The sequence below is a fragment of the Melanotaenia boesemani genome, chromosome 1 (genome assembly GCF_017639745.1).
Source record: "Melanotaenia boesemani isolate fMelBoe1 chromosome 1, fMelBoe1.pri, whole genome shotgun sequence".
Taxonomy (NCBI): Eukaryota; Metazoa; Chordata; class Actinopteri; order Atheriniformes; family Melanotaeniidae; genus Melanotaenia; species Melanotaenia boesemani.
The window spans coordinates 27,106,264-27,122,765 of NC_055682.1; the positions used below are offsets into that span (position 1 = coordinate 27,106,264).

The 16,502-nt window shown below is 36.5% G+C and overlaps 1 protein-coding gene across 2 annotated transcripts; it reads left to right on the plus strand.

Moving 5' to 3' along the window:
- The first annotated feature begins 1,584 nt into the window (after window positions 1–1,584).
- slc7a9 (solute carrier family 7 member 9) lies at window positions 1,585–15,073 on the plus strand. 2 transcript variants are annotated; one of them, XM_041984918.1, is made up of 13 exons: window positions 1,585–1,800; window positions 2,689–2,802; window positions 5,202–5,349; window positions 9,907–10,149; window positions 10,537–10,662; window positions 10,766–10,865; window positions 12,200–12,244; window positions 12,360–12,483; window positions 12,726–12,829; window positions 12,962–13,058; window positions 13,271–13,420; window positions 13,766–13,940; window positions 14,111–15,073. In XM_041984918.1, the coding sequence occupies exons 2-13, from the start codon at window positions 2,704–2,706 to the stop codon at window positions 14,170–14,172; spliced, it is 1,473 nt and encodes a 490-aa protein (XP_041840852.1). In that variant the 5' UTR covers window positions 1,585–1,800; window positions 2,689–2,703; the 3' UTR covers window positions 14,173–15,073. The 2 variants fall into 2 exon arrangements, with proteins under 2 accessions (XP_041840852.1, XP_041840936.1); XM_041985002.1 differs by lacking the exons at window positions 1,585–1,800; window positions 5,202–5,349 and having other exon boundaries at window positions 2,726–2,802.
- Window positions 15,074–16,502: the final 1,429 nt, after the last annotated feature.

Below are 16,502 nucleotides of genomic sequence, written 5' to 3' on the forward strand. Positions count from 1 at the left end.
GGGTCATGTCCAGAACAGGTGACCTGTTCACAGTTTCCAGTCTGGCAAGGGACTGGGAGCCAGACTGGAAACTGTAACAATTTCTAAAGGCATCCCTTTGGTACCTTTCACATTCCAGGACCACAGCAGCACAGATGGTGTAGCCTATAATCCTATCTCAAACAGAATAAGACTTGTTCACTGTTAGAAGAATAGACTCTTCCTTGCTCATTTCGGTCAGCTCACAGAAAGCAAGACCACTGTGGTGGTGTTGCTTATGTGGCTGTTCAGCACACTAGCACATAAAGAAAAAGGGAGATGAATTGGAAGTGCACAGTTTTTTCTGTTCTACATCTCCCCCCTGCACCTGAGCAAACCCCACACCCTACCATGCCTGCTCTTTAATTTAGTTTTTTCTTAAATCTCATTAGACTTCTCATGTTAACTATAACATTTCTGCATGGTATATGCAATAGCAATTAGCTCATTCAAATAATACCCTCTAAATATATATCTGAGAATTACAACCATTCAAAACCGTCTAAACATTCAAGGTCTGTGTCTCAGGTGTCTGCTGCAAATCTGTTGAACTGATAAGCCTCACCGCTGCTAATAAAAGCAGTTCCTGTTCAATAAATTCTTCTTAAACTAGCTTACCAAGACGGCATTTTATTGCTGTAAACTCACTCCGTCAGATCTTAAGCCCCCCTGAATGTGTCTGAAACTTGGTCATGTTGTTCTTGTTCTCGGGGTTACTGAGTTTATATGCCAATGTGTTCTTGTGTTAGCAGATTACAGCTGCGTCTGTAGCAACTGCTCAAATTCTCCTGCAAGAATTATAATATTAAGAAAAAAAATCCTTTGCAATTGTTATGGGAGTTGCAAGCACCAAGGGTAGTTGTGGTGTTAAAAATCAAAGTTGGGTCAGAAAGTTAAACCACCAGGCTGCAGTTATGTGATCATAGTCCTGTGTAATTATTGAGTTGACACATGTACAAGCAGAGGGCTGAGACAAAGCAGAAACTTTACTTTTTAGATGTTTGTATAAATGGTCCACTCATCTGGCCAAGAAGAAGAAGAAGGAAATCTTACAGGGTCAAGTTCTCTAACAGATATAGACTTGTGGAGAGAAAAGAGGAAAAGGAGGGGTAGAGTGGAAAGAGAATGTGACACACAAACACACAGACATGTACAAGCACACAACTGCAGTGGTGTCATATATCTTTATCAAAGAGGCATTGTGAAGGAAGTTCAGTGTTAAGGAAATGTTTCAGGGTTTCTGTAAAAAAGATATTGGTCCAGTCTTTGCATGTCTGGCTTTTGCATCCTTATGAGAATCCTGGACTGTAACCTGAGTGATAGTTAATAACAGAACACACCAAATTACTACTACTTATTACTTTATTCTTACTCTAAAATACTGTTCAACTGCTCTAAACAGACTTTATTTAAATGATCATTTGCAGTATATCAGTGGTATGTGTGTTTTGTGGTTCAGAGCTGTCCTCTTATGCTTAGTACTTGCAATCTGATCTCTGATCCATGCATTTCTTTAACTTCAAACTTTTGTCATAACCCATCCCCCCCTTTTCATTCAGGGCTGTCCAGGATGTCCAATTGGATTTGGGAACCTCCCACCAGAGGAGTGTGTTTGGTGTTATGGAGCTCCAGTGTTACATTTGCATCAGACTTTTCTACTATACTTCACAAAACTTGGCTTAACATCAGCTGTGTGTTTATATCATTGTGCCTGAGTTTTTGGAAAGAGCTGCATTCAAGGTTCATGAAGTGTCACTGAGGTGGTTTAATCCCAAGTCATAAGTAAGTGAAAATATTTATTTGTGATCATGGATCAAATAGGATGTAACTCAAAGTGCATTACTCTTTTTTTTAAACAACTGAACACTTGTTTAATTATACATTAACACAATTTGAAGTTAAGCTCTATCATTAGAATATTACGTCTTTGTTTCCTGTAGCCTCTTTTTTTAACTTTTGTGTCATTCTCATACTTTGGTTCACATGTAACTGCCTGTAAACAAAGATCTACAATATACATTCACAAACAAGCATGTTGCACTTAGACACACCATTTGTTTGTGTCTTTAAATACTAAGATATAGAACCAGAAAACATAGAAAGTATGTGTTGCATAAGTTGTTCTAAGAATGACTTAACCTTTTGAAAATAGCTTTTACAAATCACAAAAAGAAACATGCATAATGTCTCATGGTGCAGAAACTGAAATTTGTAGAGATTGATTGTAAATCTCAACACAACAATTATTTATACGAAGTATATGATGGGGGAGCAGGCTGTTAAATAAAATCCACCTGAACCAGAATAAAGGTATTTAGCTTTTTTCTGTAGAGGAAGTCTTGTTGGGCTTGAGTCAGTTCTTTCTGCTGCTCCACTAACGCTAAGTGTAAGAAATCACTTGCAGAGGCTCAGATTTTATGCATCACAGAGATACTAAGTCAAAATCTGTGCAAATAATCAAATTCAGTAGCTTTTACAGCATTAACAACAGCAGGATTAAAGGATTAACAATGTAAATAAATTTGGCTCAGGTGGACTTTTAATCAAGTTGTTTTTCTTGCTTGTGAGCCTCATTACTTAACTAGAAATAGAAGGAATTTTATAGTAGCAGAGAGCACCTTTCCCTGTAAATCTTATTGTGTCTCTTGAACTGCTTTTTTTTTCTTATAGCGCCACCAGACTGAAATGGAAGCAGGCAACATTAGGAAGAATGAGTCGCAGAACGGTTCCACTGGCCACACCAAAGACAAACCCACTGTGAAGGCCACAGTACTTCAGAAAGATGTGAGTGCGTACCCACTTGCCTGTCCTGGTGGGTTCCTGAGAAAGAGTCTCGTTAGATGTTCACACCATGGAATCCCATCATCAGTAAGGAGGGCTGGAGCTGAGTACCAGGCAGTACCACAACAAGTGTCTCTGCAAATTAACTCTGCAGTCATCTGCTCAGCAGTGCTGTCCCGGCTTTAAACTCCCAGAGAATTACATTTTAGCATTTGAGCTGAGTAGAGCAGATTTTTTTTCTTATCTTTTATTTATGATTAACACAGTTAAAAATTCTTTAGAAATTATTCCTGAAAAATAAAGTACATTTTAGAATATATATATAGCTATTTAAACGTGTGCATATAGGTCAGACTGCATACTTACAGTCTAAACATACAGGCAGACCCCAAGTTATGCCAAGCAATTATAAAACCATCTCTCATATAAGTACAAAAAAATTATAAAAGAGAGCCATAATGGCATTACATTAAAGTTTCTTTTCTTGGCTCCTTCACAAACTTGTCAATGAAATGTTAAGAGCTTCTCACAGCAGGGCACAGGAAGGAGGATATCTTTGATTTAATAGTCTCTGAATATCATAGGTCAATCTGACCCTCTAACTGTTCTTTGTGTGTAACTGGGTATAGCCTTGTAGTTACAGAGGTGGGCTTGGGTCTGGAGAATCTGGGTCCAAGTCCCCATGCTGGCAACTGAGATAAAACCACTGTAGGCCCATGAGCAAGGTCCTTAACCCCCTAACTGCTCCCCGGGCAGTTCACTAGTAACTAGGATGGGTTAAATGCAGAGAGCCAATGTCCCAGCTGGGCTTAATAAAGTATAATAATAATAATAATAATAATAATGATGTTACTGTTTAACACAAAATGTTGCTAGAGTATATTTGACATAAAGAAATAACATATGAAGAAAATAAGCAGTAAAAATGAAACTCCACTGCAGACACTAGTTAGTATGTTCAATTACAGTATTTATCTGATTAAAATGGAAAAAAGAAGAAGAAGAAGAAAAAAAAGCTAAAAGAGAGGCCATTATAAACCAGACTTTATTAGCATTGCTTTTTGACTTTCTTCCACGCACACATTCAAGTAAAAATGAGCAAGAATCACATTCCTGTTTAGGCTTGACCAGGTAATGGTCAAGTAATGGTAAAGCTCAATGGTGGGTATTGGAGAGAGACCACAGTATGTTGCATTTGACAGTATGAAGTATAACAAGTTATAACAGTATAACCCTATAAAAGAGGAATCAATCATTCTGTCTGTCAATGACATGGCTTTAACAATAACTGATAAAGCAGCAGCCAATAAACTAAAGACTATTTTGTGGCAAATTTCTTTATATATTTTTCTTTGTAAGCATTGGGGTGCATATAATATCGAGTTTTTTGGGGGGGGGGGCTTGACATAATTTTTGTTGATGAAAGAGGGACTTTGCAAAAAAAGCTAGGGAACCTCTGAGTTAAATGATCATTTCATCTTGGATGCATACTCATTGTTACAATAAAAATGCTCATTAATGCTTTAAAATATTGTAACACATGTTTAACAGCAAAATAAGAACATGTGGAGATTTGACTAAGGAAATTTAACTACAAAGTTCTTATAGTAAGAGGGATGGCTAAAGATTTATATTTTGTTAAGAGCTATCACTGTAGAGGTTAACTGTGTATTATAACCTGACAGCCAAGGGTCCTGATTTAGTGTCAAAATGTGACAAACTATGGTGAAAATGGCTGATTAAAGCATTAAGTAAATTAAAATGCACATTTGAACGGACTGTGGGGAGAAATTACAGTATAGTTCAATGACCGCAAATGTAATTTACATGCAATTTTGTGCTAATTCATTGAGTAGATGGAATGAATCATGATCTTACTAAAGAAAATTACTAAAGGTCTTTAAATACATATGCAGTGACAAATATAGACGGCATGCTAGACTGGATTAAAAGAAAACTTCAGAAGTTCATTCTGTGCTTATCATCATGAAAAAGTCATGACAATACTGCCACGTCATCTCCAACCACATGGACTGAACAGATAAACATGCCTTGCCTTCGTGGGATTTCTTTTGTGTGTAGCTTGGTCTTCAGTAAGTGGAATGTCATCCACTGGATTATAGTCATGTGATTTGATTCAGCCGGTTAAGGCCTCCATACTGAGTGGGTTCTTGATATAGTGTTTTGATTATAGGTGTTAATGACACATTTAATATGTATAGGTAAGATGTGATGAACAGAAACAGTTTTCCATTTCACAATTAATCAACTAAGCACATAAACTGAATTACTAAACTGCAAACACAGTCAATCAAGCGATTGAACTTTAAAGACAAAAGTTTCCTGAAAACACCTGCAGACTGAAATAACATTCAGCTTTTTTTTCTGTATGTTTTACCCAGGTTGGTCTGCTGAGTGGCATTTGCCTTATTGTGGGTACTATGATTGGCTCAGGCATATTCATTTCTCCTAAGTCTGTTTTGCTGTACTCGGGAGCTGTGGGACCCTGCCTCCTTATCTGGACTGCTTGTGGAGTGTTATCCACTCTGGGTGAGACCAATATTCAAACAGATGCATTGTTTTATTCAGTAACAGAGTGGTATTGATGCATACAAGATATTACTGTATATATGTATGTAAATGATGGTAAGGAAAACATAAGAAACAGCCTTGCAAAGTTAAAATTAAGTGATGAAAAAGATAAATTTCCACTGGTATAAGCCCAATAAAAGTCTAATAAAACCAACTGTTTATAATTGACCCCATGTTAAAATGACTCTATGGTAGTTGTGGGTTTTTAATTAGTAAAAGCTCAGAAGAGCATTGATAAACGTGCATGCTAATGCTATTTTTTTTCCTACTGAGGATGTTGCACTTGGAGCTGCTAGGATGGGCACAACTCTCTTGGTAAACAGGTTTACCAACTACCCCATCAGCTTGGTGTCACAATTACAGTATGCTTCATCAAATAAGTGACAGCACTGCTGTGCTTCCTGCTGCTGTCTCAACTTTGGTCACTACAAACTAATTAGTCATGATTAAAACCAAAACTGAGACCCTGATCTTGAAGGAGCAAATTAAATGCAGAATCTTGATGGCCTTATTTTCTGTCTTAACTAGCTGCATGTCTATGTCACTGTGGCTACCGAGGTCAGTCACACCAAAACTAAATCAACTCTATGCAATCAATGATTGTAGCTTACTCAACACTTGGGTGGCCACCTTATCTCGGGAGAACACTTGACTATAGCTCAAACTATTAAGCTGTATTTTATTTGTTCATGTAAACAAACACTAAAATTGTGTAATGATATGACTAAAGTGTCAAAATAAACAGAATCACTACACTAAAAGAACAGAGAAAACCCTGACTACTGATGTAAATAACTTCCTAAATGTGTCTTTGTATTTAAAAACATTATATTTACTAATTTTAGCTGGTTTTAGTTTAATGAAATCCCATTGTTTTTCATGTAGCAACGATTTGCAGTAACTTCTGTTCTCTGTCAGTGTGTAAAACTTTTGGTATGGATGCACAGAGTTTTGACCTTTCAGGGTGGTACATGTTAATGTGTATGGGTTGCAATGTGTATTGGTAAATGAATGGTTTGTAGGTTGTGAAAATGGCAGTGTAATCATCACACACTAAAAGGTTTCACAGTGAGTAAAGTAACTAAGGGGGGATGTAGCGAGTAAATAGGATTAAATTTTAAGTGCTAGATATCACACTGAACCTTCCTTTGTTGGTAATTGTTTTATCAGGTTATTTTATCATGTGCTTTTTTTTTGGTATATTTTACTCTTGGCTAGTCTTCTTTTAAGTTTTTATTTTACTGTGCAGCACTTTGGTCAGCATTGTTGTTGCTTTTAAAGTGCTTTATTAACTCTCCTGTTATGTTCCTTTGTCAGGAACAGCAGTGATGTTCCTGAGTCCGTTTGACCCGGGGCATGTTTAATTATCCAAAAGATGTCAGAAACCAAAAGAATCCTAACAAGCATTGTTAATATTTCATTACTAACTCCATTACTAACTATTCTATCAATATTTAGTGCAATGGTGTTCCTTACCTCTCACAGGTAATGGTTCAATTAGGATAATTCACTCGTTTTTCATAAAAAAAAAATACATGTTCAAACTAAATGTGTTTTGTCCAGCTCCTTCCACTTCTGCCCCAAACATGCCTTCCTTCTAGAATTAGTATTGAATTAGAAATTAGGCATGACCAGCTCAAAAGCTGACTTGATGTCTGTCACACGAGTCACTGCCATCCTAGTGGGCCCTGGCACTGTCTTTATTATGTTTTCTGCACACAGTTTTGCCTGACACATATTTGGGGATGAAGACCACTGTATTTCACCATTTTTTGACATGAATGTCTTGCTTGGAGGAATAGGAATATCACTTCCCTTATCTGGTTCAAAATCAGAGTCAGAATTTGGCTCAAGATAGTCTTCATCTTCAGACACATCCTCCTCTATTTCACTGTCATGATTAAAGATGACTACCAGAGCCTCCTGGACTGTCATCTTTTTGGTTCTGCTGCTCATTTTGTAAAGGTCTGCCTGACAGAGTGTAATCCCTTTTTACACCGGGTGTGTGTGCGGCACATTACGGCTGCACACACACACATGCCACGGCATCCGCTGCTATTTGCAGCCGTTTTAATCAGTGTATTGGTTTCCACCGGGTGCGCCACAGCACGTATCAGAAGCGTCCCAGAAGTGCATTGTCGCAGCTCTCCACTAAATTTATGCGCTGAGTCTATTTTTGATGCTTCACGCACCCAGAATGCGTCAGTTCCGCAGTTCAGTGTGTTCTCCACTCCACAGTTCTCCACTCCTCTTGTGGATCATTTTATGTAGTCTGCACTCGCGTGTGCTCCACACCTAACACACTCCTGGTAAAAATTGCCACACCACAGAGGTTGGAACAAAACCGTGGTGCAGCCGTAGCATGGCACACACGCACGCAGTGTAAAGTTGGGGTACTGTTGGTAGGACTTCCATGCAGAGAATCCTTTATATGTTTTACCCCTGCTCTGTTGAGTGTCCATTGAATGTGGGTGAAGTTTTCCTGCAAGAACATAAATGGTTCCCATCAAAAGTCATAACACCTGCACTTGTGTGTGTGTGTGTGTGTGTGTGTGTGTGAGAGAGAGAGAGATTGTAGTGATGTATGTCTCAGAGTTGCAATGAAAGAAAAAGTCTGATATTTCTGAGACATTTTACCTAAAGTTTGACTGCTGGGTCAAATTGACAGTATCTATGTGATATAAACATGCAGGGGGTGGTTAAGATGAATCATTTTCCTTTTATATGTTCATTACACAAAATAATGCAAGTAAAAGAAGTTTCACAATGAAAAAATACTTTTAACTATTTTTTCCTAGATCTTCAAATTTTAAAATGGGTCAATTTGACCCGTAATATAACAGGAGGGTTAATGAAGTGGTATGGTCTGTTTTATACATGTTTTCTGAAATCTTAGGAACATACGTGTAAAGTATGCACTACCCAGTTAAACAGGCATAGATGTTCAGAAATGTACAATATGGACAAAATTAAATTGAAAGAAAATTGTTCCATCTTGTATAAAAAAAAACAACAAAAAGCAAATTAGTTATTATCTTTAGAAACAGTTATGTTAAAACATTGTAAAAAAAATTACTTCTATTGGGAATTTTGCATAGATTCTGCAGCAAAATCTGGAGGTCCCAAAGCCAGAACGAAGACCTAAAGACATTATGTGTCGTTCTGTCTTATATAGGGTTTAAACAAAGAAAATTCCTCAGTCCTGTGTCCTCCAATCATAGAGTTTGCCTATAGGATGCTCATTTGCATGGAATGCATCTTCTTGTGTCAGTCCAGTCTGTGGGACAGAGAACCTTATATGGTAAAGACTTAAGTGTGTACCATACAAATGCTATGCTTAGATACCTCACTAACCTTGACTGGCTAAATGATTTTTAAACTCTAGCTAATGAATAGCCCCCTCATCTACAAGACACTGGAGGGTTTTCTTAGGCAGTCTCCATTCTTTAAATCCCCAATTAGAATTTCTGTGGCATTCAAGCACGACCATTCTGGTCTTTTTGTGGTGTTTCCTTATACTGTCAAAAGGTCATTCTCTGATTCACCTTCTACTTCTGAGCAACATGTGCTGCTTGTCAGCAAAGCAACCCCAAACTGTAACATTTCTACTATTATGTCTCACTGTTAGTGTGTCTCTTCCCCTTTGTCTGTGTCAAGGATTTTGTTAATGTTACTAAAAGACTAGAAATAGATGTTTACACTTTGACTTGTTTGCATATGTTGTACTGTAATTTTGTAGATGTTAGTGAGTCTTTACATTAAACAATTTATAGTTAGAGCTCTTTTCTAGGTTGGGCCATTTGTAGACCAAATGACAGTTGATATATGAGCCACTTAAGGGGCTTTTTTAATAGTGATATGATTCCATTCCAGTTATCTCTCAATACCTTGTCAGACTCATAGACAATTACATTTTTCTCAAGCTGTAGGGAGATCAGTACTCCTTTGCATAGTGATACTACAGATGCACATTAAGTGAACATCAAAGACTTAGATAAAATAGGCTCAAACAGATTTAAATGTATGTTTTTATTTTTATAAAATATGTAAACAATTATTGTAAAAAAATCATTCCAGGTTTATCTAGGATGTGAAACACAAGTAAAAACTGTTTGAGCAGAGCACACAAAAATAGGGGTAGGCCTGCAAAGATGAAACATTAAACAAGTAGAAGGAAAATGCAACAGGGAATACAAAGAGTACTTAAAACTTAAACTAAACTTAAACCTGACACTGTGACATCTTTAGTTTAGTCATAAAACTAAAATTTGATTGTAGAAATTGTTCAAAACTTTTAGAGATTCCTTAGATTCTCTCCTTGTCCTCTCATCATGTATCCGTGTAGACTAATAACTACACTTCTGGCACTGAATCATTATGAATTAGAATATTAACTTTTGCTATCCAGAAACTTTGAGAACTCCTTTTTGAGCTGCCCAAGAAATCACACTCACCCCTCAATTAGTACTTTTCTTGTTTTCTCTGTGTTGTTTCTTTGCATGTGTGCCTACACAGGAGCTCTGTGCTATGCTGAACTTGGTACCATGATCACCAAATCAGGGGGAGAGTATTCCTATTTGACGGAGGCTTTTGGCTCGCTCATGGGCTATCTTTACTCGTGGACAACTGTAATGGTGCTGAAACCTTCCTCCTTCGCTATCATCACACTGAGCTTTGCAGAATATGCCTCTGCTCCTTTCTATTCTGGCTGTGATCCGCCACTTGTAGTTATCAAGTGTCTGTCAGCAGCAGCTATATGTGAGTTATGATGTGAAAGATGCTTTTGTTGATGTTTTGAATTCAGACTTGTGGTCAGTGTTAAGTTGAAAAGTAACAAGAAAAACAGATTTATCAGCAAATAAAGCTGCCAGACTAGTTATTTATTTAAATCATTAGTTAATCTTTTGCTTCAATTAATTTTAAATCAACAAATGACAAACTTAGACAAACTTAGTGGTTCAGGTGGAAATGTACAACATCAGCAAACCAGTTCAAAATAAGTTAATTAATGGCTTAAGATGCTCATGATGTTGTCCTTTGCAAATAATTGAAAAAAAATATCTGGTAGAGGGAATATAAACAGAAATTTATCTTGAAAATGAGAATGCTTTAATTTATATTGAGAAATTTCTTGTTTCTTTGCAGTCATAATTGTTATTGTCAACTGTTTGAGTGTCAAACTGGCGAGCTATGTGCAAAACATCTTCACAGCAGCCAAACTTGTCATCATTGTGGTGATTGTTGGAGCTGGCATCTTTCGTTTGGCACAAGGTGGGCTTGTACTTTCTCATGTCCTTGGTTTATAAATCTATTTATAAGATATCTGTTGAAAAACAATAATTTGTAATAATCATAATTATATCTTTGTGTCCAGGAAACACAAAGACCTTGTCAAATGCCTTTGAAGGCACATCATCATCTGTGGGAGCAATTGGACTTGCATTTTATAATGGGCTTTGGGCTTATGATGGATGGTAACAGTTCTCATTCACTTCACTTGTACAGTCTGCATAGAATGACCAAATTTCTCTTCCAGTCACTGTAAGTATTCTCTAGCTGCTGATGGTTGCATTGACTGACGAGGAGTATTGTGACACTCAATTTGGACTGAAAAATCATGAATGCATCTGGATATTTGTCTTCTTGATGTGTGTTGATCATGCCCCCTCCCCTCCCCCAAATCTAATATCCAACTCCTCTATTGCCCCCACCATTAAAATATAGGGTATGGCTATGTTTTTTTTAATGCTAGTTTCTGATCTTTTGCTGAGGTCTGATTTCTAAGTTTTGTTCTTTTTGTTTAGATTATTATAATTTAACTCTTTGATGCATAGTGTCCACTACAGAGGACACATATTAAAAGGCTGTTTTTAAATGTATGCATGGGTGTGGACCGTACATTAGCAACTTCATTGGACATTAGTGAGTCACCAATACTCTGCCACGTATAAAGAATATAAAGAAAATAAAAATGTCTGTAGAAGTAAAATATTTTATTTAAAAATTTGTGGTACTGTTTTGTAATAATTCATGCACCAGAGGGTTAAAGATGACCTCCATCATATTTCATGTGCACAAACATCAAGTGACCCATATGCACAGAAGAAGACATGACGTCACATGTAGCGCGCTCTGTTTATGGAAGTAAATGTTGCATGTTGCAAGCTGCAGACTGCAATGTGCGAGGAATTACACAGGGGTGTAGTTCCTCGGGGTAGTGCAGGGACCAGTATGACTGGATGTAAGGTCATAGGGTCAACCAAGAGAGACGGAAAATAGTGAAAATTTTAAAAGACAAGCTTGTTGATCAAGTCTGAAATTACCTGCATCTTTATGATGAATCATTTCCACAAACAGTGAGGGATCAGCACTATCTTAGAATCTGACATAGAAACAGGGAAAAGTAAGTGGAAACAAGTCCAGAAACATTAGGTTTGTACTCAGAGGATGATAAATCAGAATCGGAAAACTTTATTAATCCATCTACACTACTACTACTATGTTTTTTATTTGTTTGTTTGTTGTTTTTTTTGTGCTGAGATCAGAAGATGAACCAAATGCCAACCTCCTTCATGCTGATCGTATTGTGCACATCCTCTAAATTCAGCATCTGGTTTAATCTGGCCTATTCCTGTTTTATTAGGTCTGAAGTCTACTCTTTGGCTCCAAGAGGCTGTTTTTAATGTCCCGTAACACCAGAGTCACTGACATTTGTCACAGACACTAAAGCTGCTCGTGCCTCATTGATCAATCCTCCACTGCATATAATATCATATGTTTTTTGTTGTTTATCCCATTATTTTCTCAGGAATCAACTTAATTATATTACCGAGGAGCTAAAAGACCCATTCAGGTAAAGACTAATATCTAAGAAATACCTAAAAAAAAAAAAAAAAAACTTTGTTCAAACGTGAATATCATACCATGAAAAACTCTATAACTTAAAAGATTTTGTGTATTAATCTCAGAAACTTGCCATTGGCCATCCTAATTGGTATCCCTTTGGTTACTGTGTGCTATGTGTTGGTCAATGTTGCTTACTTCACTGCTATGACCACCACTGAGCTGCTGCTGTCTCCAGCTGTCGCCGTGGTAAGAACAATTAAACATTGTCTTAGAGAAGTTTCAAGTATAGATGTAATAATAAAGCACTGTGGCATAAAATAAACATATAAACATAAAATAGGTACAAATTACAACTTTCTAAAAGAAGCCAGACATCATTTCACATACAGAATGTGTTTTTATTATTCAAGAGTTAGGTTGAATCTCAGTAACAGCCCATTCCCTCCACTCCCTTATCTTTTCTGAAGGATTTGTTTGTGCCTTCATAGACTTTTGGAGACAGAGTCCTTTACCCTCTGTCTTGGATGGTCCCTCTTTTTGTTGTCTTCTCAACATTTGGGTCAGCCAATGGAAGCTGCTTCACTGCCGGCAGGTAAAACAGACAACTGAGTTGCAGATGGCAAAAGAGGCACTTTTATGAAAAACTGCATGATGCGCATATTTGAGTATGTGTCTGTGTAATATGTAACAAGACAACAATAACTGTGTCTTTCTCTTCCACAAGACTGGCCTATGTATCTGGCAGGGAAGGTCACATGGTGAAAATCTTATCCTATATTAGTTTGAAGCGCTACACTCCCTCCCCTGCTCTTGTATTTAATGTGAGTTCTACATATTTCTAAGGAGTTCCCTTGTATGACAAGATGTGGTCTTACAGATCACCTGATGCTTGAACTTAAACTCTATATGCAATTTCAAGTCCAATCATTATCACACTATATTATATTTTAACAGCATTCAAATTAGAAAACATACATTCTCATCAATGGTGTTAAATCCTCCTTGGTAAAATTTTGGCTTCTTTCTGTTTCAGGGTGTTTTGTCTTTTTTCTACATCATCCCAGCAGACATCAACACCCTCATTAACTACTTCAGCTTTGCTCAGTGGGTGTTCTATGGTCTGACAGCGCTTGCTCTCATAGTGATGCGCTTTACCAGGAAGGAGCTACATAGACCTGTAAAGGTGAGGCTTGATGATCGTGCTGTTTTCAGTTGTCCTGGTTTACAAACTAAAGAAGGAAAAGGTTTAACTTTTCATGCTGTACACTTTGCCAGATAAAGAGCTATAAACTAATCAGCAACACAATTAATTTCTGATCACTGAAAAGCTTAAATAAAAAAATATTTATAAAAAATTTTTATTGTTGTTTTAAACATTATTTATAACTAGATTTATTAGTGGTCTCACATTTTCAGTCATGTTTCATAAATTGAAAAATGCTCTTTTCCCCCAGTAATTTTAGTGTATCACAGTTCTTTGACAGAAAATGTGTAAAATAAACACCTGCATTTCTGTAACGGTCTGAAGGTGCCGATTGTCATAGCCGGCCTAATGGTCCTGGTGTCTTGCTACCTCGTCTTGGCCCCAATCATTGATAAGCCGGAAATGGAGTACCTTTACTGTACTATCTTCATCTTCAGTGGACTCCTCCTTTACTACCCCTTTGTCCACCGGAAATTCCAATGGGCTCGGAAATTCATGAGTATGTTCATTTTATTGTTGTTTTTTTTTAAGTCTGAACTTGTCTGTACTTCAGTGCATATGAAATTAAGAAATCATGTAATCAAAAAGCAAGTATTAAAATGGTAAATGTAATACAAAGAAAGAAACAGGCTGATGTGTATGTGACCTTTGACCTTTATTCCTGTGTAGGACCCATCACCATGCATCTGCAGCTGCTGATGGAGGTAGTACCTCCAGAGAAAAATGAATGAGAAGGGACAAACAGGTCAGCTGAAAGATGTCCTGCCTGGCTCTGGAAACACAGGGATGGAAATATGTTGCAGTAGTCAGAGATGGTCAAAAGTTTGAGACTTTTTTCTCTCTCTCTCTTTTTTAATTTTTTTTTTATATGTGTGTGTTTTAAAAGCTAGGTAAAACAAAAGAATCACCTGAAACTTAGGGATAAAGCTCAGAAATGGTCTCTTTAGTGTTTCCTTGAATAACTCTTTAGAATGAACTTAGAATTTCACTTAAAGATACGCATGTTTATTTTTTAAATAATAAATAGTAGACATTTGCATAAAACTATCACTCATATAGATGAATCTGCATCTAAGTAGAGGGACGTAGTGAATGTTTTCTAAATGTAGTAATGGATGAGGCATTTGAAAGATGAGCAAATCATGCTATGAGATGTGAATATGTTTTGTTCCTGTTGTTTCTTCTGAAGATGTAAATGGAAAAGATTCTGTCATGATGTAGCTGCATAAAGTAGCAATGCTTTCCTTCCTACTGAGCTATACTGTAAAAGTTCTTTATTGTGTTTCTTAGAGTTTATTAAAGCTATTAGTCTTTTGAGCACAAAGATGACAGGGGATCGCTGCTTTTGCTACTTTTGAGAAACTGCAGAATAAACTGCGAGTAAATTCATGAGCTCACTGTCAAGTAAGGATAATGAAGGTTGAGTATAAGATATATCTGAATTTCACTGAATGCAGGCAGTCATGTTTTATTCATTTATTTTTGCATTTTTTTTATTACAAGATATAAGACATTACTGACAATACAGGATGGTACAAGACAGTACAACACAATATTTTAATAAATGGAAATGACATTAAGAGTAATATGGGAGAGAAACATTTTTTATTTAATTTCGTTACATCTGTTTATTCATTCATTCATTTTCTAGTCCAATTCAGAGTTGTGGGAAAGCCGGAGCCAGTTAGCAGGACAGATAAGGTTCATTCTTGACAGGTTGGCAGTCCACCGCAGGGTCACATCTATCTATATTTAGATTTTTTTTATTATATGTTATTTTATGGTATGTGTAAATGTTTATGTGAGTGTGTGTGTGTGTGTGTGTTTGTGTTTGCATTCTTTTGCTCTATTGACAGAAAGAAAAAGTTCATGACAGCTAAGAAAAAAATAATTTGGCAATGAGTAGACAATAAATAGATATGTACATATTAGAAATAAAATGGATAATTGTGTGCAGCCATTCCTCCCTTTAACACCACCACCACTGTAGACACGGCAACAGTCCAAGTGGTAGTCTAAGCAATGTTTTATTCATCTATTTATTCATTTGAAGGAATATCTACCTGTCCAAAACATTCTCCGAACTCTTAGAAGGAGGGCAGTCTATTTTGGATTTTGTAGTCTTACTGATTCAACCGTTTCACTTTCAGGGAACCCTTCCACTGAATGCAGTCAGCCAGTGTTTTATTGCTCTTACTACAACTTTATGCATTTACATATCAGGCAATGTAACTGCTAATGTCTCCTATCTGGCCGTTGCAATACCACCAAATTTTTGGCAAATAATGATTGAAAATTCAAGGACAAAGACTTAAAACATTTATAACACATATGAAAAACAGAAAAACACAGGTTAACCATTTGTAATACATATATTATATATATTTTTCTTTTATTGAAAAACAGTTTCAGATTTCTTAAAATGAAAGTGAATCTGATTTTCTCAATGATTTGTTAATTTAAACTACTATCAAAAGTGTTGTTGGTATAACAACTTGTTGATTACCATATTGAATAAAATAACTTTCGGCGATCAGTTTAAGCTTCACTATGTTAGTTTTTACCACAGAAACAGGGTGAGATGTTGGTCTACTTTTCATTAGTTTTCAGTAAAATAAGTTAGAGCCTGTCCCAAAGACTGTCCACCAGATGTCAGTACAACACTGGTGTATTTGAATAAAAATAAATAGTCTGTGCCATCAACAAATCTCAAAATTATTTTGTATATTTAATGTGTTAAATAATACTAAGGATTACTTCACATACACTATTTATGATTATAACTGCACTTGGTTCAATAGAGAAAAATGAATATGGATAGGAAGGATCTGTTGTTTTAAAATATATTAAAGATTAAAAATGTAGCTTTCAACTATCATCTAAGAGAAGACGGCTAAAGGATGTGTTTCTGCTGATATACTGATTAAAGGTAAATTCGTCAAAACAAATCACAAACACATAAATTAACATATTTTGGTCTTTGTTGCCCTCTAGTGACATTCAGCCATGATGTCCCAAGTTCAAGGCCCAAGGTGTAAAACTGAACCTTTTCCAGTCTGCC

Coding starts and splice junctions, on each gene's coding strand:
- slc7a9 (XM_041984918.1), top strand. CDS start 2,704: ATGGAAGCAGGCAACATTAGGAAGAATGAGTCGCAGAACGGTTCCACT. Junction 12,830..12,961: donor AGCTGCTTCACTGCCGGCAG/GTAAAACAGACA, acceptor CTCTTCCACAAG/ACTGGCCTATGTATCTGGCA. Junction 13,421..13,765: donor AGCTACATAGACCTGTAAAG/GTGAGGCTTGAT, acceptor AACGGTCTGAAG/GTGCCGATTGTCATAGCCGG.